At 35.0% G+C, this 7,479-nt stretch overlaps 1 protein-coding gene across 1 annotated transcript; it reads right to left on the bottom strand.

The window, feature by feature from the left end:
• Positions 1–4,670: 4,670 nt before the first annotated feature.
• LOC149013469 (cytochrome P450 family protein) lies at positions 4,671–6,832 on the bottom strand. The gene is made up of 2 exons (XM_089160202.1): positions 6,610–6,832; positions 4,671–5,870 (listed from the first exon to the last, which is right to left on the bottom strand). Exon 2 carries the CDS (start codon positions 5,810–5,812, stop codon positions 4,850–4,852), a length of 963 nt encoding a protein of 320 aa, XP_089016328.1. The 5' UTR covers positions 5,813–5,870; positions 6,610–6,832; the 3' UTR covers positions 4,671–4,849.
• Between the last annotated feature and the right edge of the window lie 647 nt (positions 6,833–7,479).

Below are 7,479 nucleotides of genomic sequence, written 5' to 3'. Positions count from 1 at the left end.
CCAATTTATTATCAATTCCAAAAGAGGGCCTCTTTCTCTATCTCTAGTCTCTAGCCTCTAGGGGTATAAAAAGTTAAACCCTCGGTACTCCAGGGGTGTTGTTGTCATCATTCAAGGTGCATTTGTTTGCAAAGGTGGGGTGGAAAAAATAAGTGAAAAAAAGAAATATCTGAGCCCCATGTGTAGTGGGGTGAGGGTAAAGGTGTCAATTACGTACCGAAATCGTTTAAACGTACCAAACCGCGCTGTCTAAAATTGCACCTTACCATACTGTTCAAAATTTGGTATGGTGCGTACCGAAACCGAATTTCTTCGGTACGGTTCCGGTTTTAAGTACTCATACCATCGATATGTACTGAAACCATAATAAATTAGTACCGTACCAAATTAAGGGATGTGAATTGTAATTTACATTAAAACACTTTATCTTTACCCTAACCCTAATTTCATATTTTAGTTTTTTGTTTCATCATTCACTCCTTAAATTTACTTGTTTATCTCTATTGATTAGATTTACTTGTTTGATCTCTATTAATATCAAATTCTATCGATTGGTCGATCACAATTTCATTATGATCTTAAAGAACTAATAATAAAAGTGGCATAAGTTCATACATACCAAAACTATATCACACTAAATACCGTCTTTAAACCGTTTTCTTGCACCAATTTAATACCGAAACCGTACCAAACCATACCGTACAACACGGTACGCTTTTGGTTTTCAATATTCAAAGTTGGTATTGAATCGAAACCGGATCGAATTACTGAAACTGTATTGATTGACACCCCTAGGTGAGAGAGAAGGAAATGATTTTGTAGAAAAGTGATAATGGTGGGTCCCACTTTTTACTTTTTCACAAAGTCCCACAAAATTTTTGAGGTTTTGAAAAGGTTTGAGGTGAGAAAGTTGGGTTCCTTAATTATATGAAACTTGTCTCTCTTTTTTTCCACCCCAAACAACCAAATAATTTACACTTGTGGAATTTAAAGAAAAAATAAAAAAAATTTTATTTTTTGAATAAATTTTCCACCCCACCTTTATTACAGCAAGCAAACGAAGCCTCAGTCATCAGTTGACACTGAATGTTTGTAATTATGTATTACCAAAAGAAAGTAAAAAAAAAAAAAGGTATGTAATTTTGTATACTTTTTGCCCTTCGATATATATTATTAAATTTTTAGTATAATGCTTGAGAACCTCACTTCTCAGGAGAGATATTGTAGATTCAACCCTTGTTGGAAGTATATATTTTCATCCCAATTTATATATATATATAACGTTTTTGTATCAAAATAAAATATTTTAAAATTTAAATAATAAAATTAGATTTTTACACACAAAAAAAAAGAGACAAAAATATATGAGATGGGTTACACACAATTCTGTTTTGTTATTCTTTTGTGTTTTTTCATACTCATTACATTTTTTATGGGTAAAAAGTCAATGAAGAGGAGCATGAGCAAAGCTCAAACAATTGAAACACCACCATTCTTTCAAACTTTTTTGGCTAAATAGTCTACTACAAGATGGACTTCCAATATACATAGGATGCCCAAAAACCTTCGAGCTTTGAGCTTAAAAAAACTGATGTCTTGAATAACAGGTTAAACAATACCAGTTGCTTGTCAAGTATATCACTGGTAGTCTTTGAACAATCTCTTTTATTTTTTTTAATTTTTTTTGGTGGTGATGGTGGCCAATGAGAACGTTTAAGCTCATATACATCAAATAATATTGGGACGAAGTGTCAAATACATTATCATAAACAATTATCACAAGGTCAAGGTGCAAAAGTTTGGCCATCATGAAAGAAAAGGAAAGGGAAAGAAAGAAAAATAAAAGAGAATTGAAATAGAAATTTTATTTTATTTGTTCAATCTATGAGTTGAGCTTTCTTGTAAGAAAAAAAAAATCAACATTTAAGAAAGTTCATGGCAAAGCTTTTAAAATGCCGTTTAGGGAGATGGGTTTCAACACTTGGCTGAACTAAAAGCATTTATTATTGATATTAAACCATACCAAATAAACCCAGGGGCGGACCTGCATAGGGGCCAGGGGGGCCATGCCCCCCCTCGGATTTTTTAAAATTTGTTATAAATTCCTTAATTTTTTGGTCTTTATGCTAATTCATTTATTTTTCTTCAGCTTTTTCTCTTTCTACATGTGAAATGTCACTATTTGGCCCCCCCAATATTGAGAACCATTTTTAAAGGTAATATAATGGATATAAATGTCATTCCAAATTAAAAACTAGTTCCTCAATCCCTATTTATTCTCCCCTTTCTTCTCTCTTTTCTTCTCTCTCATGTTTTCTTCCTATTTATTCTCTTATCTTTTTATAAACGTGGGTTAAGGAAAATTTTTGAAAAAAAATATTATTAGGTATTCAAAATTTCATTCCTAATTAGAAATTAACTCCTCAGATTGTATTTATTCTCTCCTCTCTCATATTCTCTTTCTATTTATTCTCTTCCCTTTCTATAAGTATGGATTAAGGAAAAATTAGAAAAAAATCTTCTCCACAATTAGGTATTCTTTCTCTTTATCAATTTATTTATCGTTTCTATTTTTTTATTTTTTTATTTGATTTTATACTATTTTTTTCTTTATTTCTTTTACAATTTTTGTTATTTGATTTTATACTGTGAATAAAATGTCTATAGTTAGTAAGGTAAAACTACCATTGGTTTGCATCTACTAACAAAGAAAATTTTGGTTTGCGTATAACTTTCTAGGGTTGAATTCATTTTTTTTTTTTTTTTTTTTTTTTTTTTTGCTTTAATTTATCTATATTTGTCAAAAAAAATTATTATCAATAATGGGCCCTACAAAATAAGCATTAGTGCTTCCCGACGAGAAGGTTATCTGGACTTTTATTCTTCGCCCCCCCCCCCACTTTTGAATCCTGGGTCCGCCCCTGAATAAACCCACAATATGTTGAAATGATATATAGGTAGCGAATTGTGAGCGGCGTGCGTGCATTCTAATCAAACCAAAACCTTATCCACATTTGACATTCTTAATTAAGAAGTTAGTGAGAGTAATTGTTGATCAAATGGGGAAGAGAATCATCGTAGTAGTTAGTAGATAATATCTCGAAGAATCCACCCAAAGGTAAAAAAAAAAAAAACAATGACTTAAGGATTTTTAACATGTGACCACTTGATCACACTTGAGCCACCTTAACCACTGCACGGTGCACCAGAGCCTTGCCTGGTAAACTAACCAACTATAGTTCCTGATTTATCTGATATAATTCCTGATCTATTTTGGAAGAGTCATATGGTTTTCCCTGAGCTAGTTTTAACATTTTCCTACAATCCTTTGGCAAGCTAATCTTGATGGGATTTTAGGAACTCAACGTTACCAGGTTTGGAAATCCAATGAAACTAGAGTCCCAGTCACAGGTTTATAAACCAGAACTGCAATGACAAACTCAGAAATCAGAATTCAAGAGATTTATAACATCAGATGATAGAAGGTTCTGACCTAACCCAAAAGCTGGTTGAAGGCCAATTGTACCAAGACGAATGACTTCCCAAATTCTGATAGACATATCTAAAGTCATAGGTAGGTTTTAGAAACACAATCCAAGAACAGTAACTGATAACATGAACTGTAAAGATTTGAAGTGGCAGTGCAAATGGTCTGAAACTAAATGGTAAAAAAGATGTTATTATAACAATAGAGCAGTAACCAGATAAATACCAACCAGTAAATGACTTCCCTAACTAATACGCAAGGAATCCAACAAGAAAGCCAATATTGGACGAGCTACAGAAGATGAAGCATAACAACCTTATGATAAGAACTCAAGATATGCTGTGTTAAATCGTAGAAGATATAGATAAGAATCTACCTGTTTAAAGTTGTATGTCAGAGAAAGAAACTGGAATCATCTACTCTCCAACAGGTACATGGACTGGGCCTTTACAATATGATCCATCCTGCTATGGGTAATAGAAATACTGACATTTAAAATAACACACTACTTAAAAAGAGGATGAAGAAACCTGACCTGCTTTTTAAACTTATAGCAGTGTATAGATGACTGAAAGCCCTCTACTGGCTGATCATTTGATATGAAGTTAAAATTTCCTGCAATCCACCAAGTGTGGTTGCAAAAGCAAACAATTTAAATTGTCAAGACAATTGCGTTCTTAGATGAGAACCTTAACCATTTTTTTCAACCAATTCACCATACCACTTGACTATAACACATTCAATCCTACCAACCTGAACACTTCAGTATTGTTAAAGAAAATATATCAGATACCAGTACAAATGATGCCAGGAAGAAGGATTTGGGACTTTAGTAATCAATAGCTAAGGACTTTATGTGTCTCTATGGTTCAGTACCAAGTGAAAGTCTGCCAAGAAGAGAGGGAAAGGTGAAAACAATGGCCTGCAAAATCAGAATTCATGATTGTAGTGAAGTCTTGTTGACAATACTGAAAAGTAAGTCGAAGCAATAATATCAAAAGAGGTTTTGGACACCCAGCATTTATACTAAAATGTCTAAGCTGGCCTTAGCATGGCACAATCAAGAGAGGAGATCACAATGAGGACTGTTGATACTCCCTCCCCCATATTTACTACAGCATCAAGGATCCGAGTTTTGGATGAAGTAATTTCATATGTTAAAAACTGAAGCCAGAACCAAAACTACTTGAACACGTCCTTTGTTCCAATTCATGAATTTCAAATGTATACATACATAATTGTATTGTAAGCAATGCAAGCATAAATACAGAATCTTGCCCTAAGTCTTCTCATGGCCAGAGAATATTCTTGTAAGAACATGTATCTACAAACTGGTGGCTATCAGAGCATATGGTATGTAGCTCAAGGCTGTTTCTGAACTTGAGCCGTGAATCCAGCAAACCAAGCAACCCTCATTAACTGCATTCCAAGGACCAGAACCCACCATGAAACCAGTGCTCTAATTGTATGCACAACCCATGCAGATGCTCCAAGTTCTGCTGCCAACTTCAATCCCCTCATCAGTTGCAACAAACGATAAGACTCATATACAATAGGGGTGACAAGCCACACTGTTGATTTCCAATGCCATGTCAACATCTCTGTCAACATTTGTATAGACAAAAGCAGAAGGTAGGGACCCAAAAGTACAGCAAAAGAGATTGACGACAGATGTGGTTCTATAATGCCCTTGTGCATAGCCACGAGCATTGACAATGGAATGACAGCTCCAACAATGCTTGCAGCCATGTTCCAGAATCTGTAACTGAGGGGAGCTTCACTTTTGCAGGTTTCAGTTGGCTCTTTTGGTCGAGCACATCCATCAGCCATGAGGAGAAACAAGGTTGCACCAATGTTAAAAATACAATCAAGCCCCACCAAGGAAAGAAAGCTCGCTATGTTAGGACCAATAAATACAGATGACAAAGGTAACCATAATGTGGGAACCATGCCTGTGACAAGCAACACAGAAGGACCCAGAAGCCATATAGGCCATTTAAGAAGCTGAGGCAAGGATAACTGATCACTTGTTTTTGCAATACCAGCAGGTGGAGTTTGTGCTGTATCTTCAGTTTTCATGGATTCAAAGATGTTATTACTTCCTTTCAAGAAGCTCTCATCTGTATTTTCATTAAAAGCATATGTGACGGGGGAAGGTTCCCAGGGTGTCAAATTGGTACAACAGATTGGGACATGTTTGAGACAATTGTGTGAAAATGCAAACCCATGTAGCAATCTTGGTGCTTTCACTGATACCTTTTGCAGACGGAATTGAGAACCAGGAGCTGTTGCAACAGTTGGAGGTGACCACCCGAAAGATGCCATCTTCTGGTTTAAAACTATATAATTTCCCTAGTGTTTCGTGGAAGTGATGACCATCATTCTGCAGAATAAAAATTATCAGACAAATTCAACTTTTATTTTTTTTTAAATGCTGGGAAATATTGAACCAAACTGCTTTCTGGTTCAAGTGGTGTCTGAATTCTCAAGTTTCATAAAAGTTCTACCAAAACTTCATATAAGAGAAAGGGGAAAATATCTGCAAAGTGAATGTAATGGTCAACTCCAACATATCTTAGACCAGTCCACTAAAATAAGGCAAAGGCTTTGTCTTGATCCCATAAAAGCATTTGTATGGTATTCCTCACTGTAAGCTCTCCAGGACATTCAAATTTCTAAATAAGACCCGCATTTTACACCAAAAAGGGTGATTCCAGTCGTCTAAATTCTGACGTTGCAAACTTCAACAACTATTGTATGTAGGGTTTGAAGTTCTGCATGATAGAGACTTTTTAATGTTCAATATCAAGTACCCTAATGGAACATAGATCCATCAGGAATCATTTGAATTATCAAGGGACGAAATAGTTTCCAGATATCAGTTATATGACTACATATTGCCACGAAAGTTAAACAGCTAACATAATTAGACTATGATATCCCTTCATCTTAATTAACAACCAGATTAGACGATCAATAATTCAATTAGCAAGAAATAAATCGAGGTTCCCATCTCAATTGGAGCGGCAAATGAAGAAAACAAAATTTAGAAACCCTAGAACAGGTGAATTAAGGAGAAGAAAACACAATTGAGTACTCAGGGAAACAAAAATTCCAATAACCTGAATCAAAGAGCAATCGAACAATTGACATTCTGATGTATGTATTTGGGTGTATATGGAAAATTGAAAGTCTCGAAGGCGGAGCTTTGATCGGTTTGTTGTTAGCTCCCAGCTTTCAGGACTGACGGACGATTTCTCCTCGTTTAAATGTTTGGATGCGAAGATATAGAATTAGAGATACGGTCCTCTGTTTCCGTTTCAGACAACCGTTGACCCTATTGTGACTCGGTTTCAGGTGAAAACCTCTGAGAGGGTCTTGATTGGGTAATGCGCAGGACCGTCAAGCCATGCATTTGGGATGATCGAATCGAAATTTCGAATTCAACGGCCGAAATCTTGGCTTAATGGCATGACCCAAGCTTTTTCCAAGGAGGTGAATTGATTGAAAAAAGGGGAAATTTTCAAATGCCACCCCCTGACTTGCTCCTAATATTAATGCATCCCTTGAGTTATCAATTTATTAAATTCCCTTGTTTATCAATTTTTAGACCCTTGGTCCATGTCATTTTTAATCCAACAAAAAATGAGACTTTGCATTTACCTCTCCTGTGGTATAGAAAAAATCAATGTAAGGACAAATTATCGGTTTATGATCAATTTGCCCTTATTCTTTTTTTTTTGGTAATTTTTATTTGAACCCCCTAAGGTTTGGTTTATGTCATTTTTAGTCCACTGAGATTTTGCATCTGCCTCCCCTGTGCTATAGAAAAAGTCAATTTAATGACAATTTATCATTTTTATGACTAATTTGCCCTTACTTTTTCTTTTAATTTATTTATTTTTACATACACAATCTCACCTGTCATGAAACTCGCAACTCCCTTTTAATCCAAGATTTTTAAAAAAATCCTTAAGGGGTATTTGAGTCAT

This window comes from Hakea prostrata, chromosome 6, assembly GCF_041222555.1.
Source record: "Hakea prostrata isolate BN-2017 chromosome 6, UWA_Hpros_2, whole genome shotgun sequence".
Lineage (NCBI taxonomy): Eukaryota > Viridiplantae > Streptophyta > Magnoliopsida > Proteales > Proteaceae > Hakea > Hakea prostrata.
The sequence above is the reverse complement of the archived record's forward strand: the minus strand, read 5'-3'. Positions and strand labels throughout refer to the sequence as shown.

Bases quoted from the DNA above. Each gene is read 5' to 3' on its own strand.
- LOC149013469 (XM_089160202.1), bottom strand. From the start codon at position 5,812: ATGGCATCTTTCGGGTGGTCACCTCCAACTGTTGCAACAGCTCCTGGT.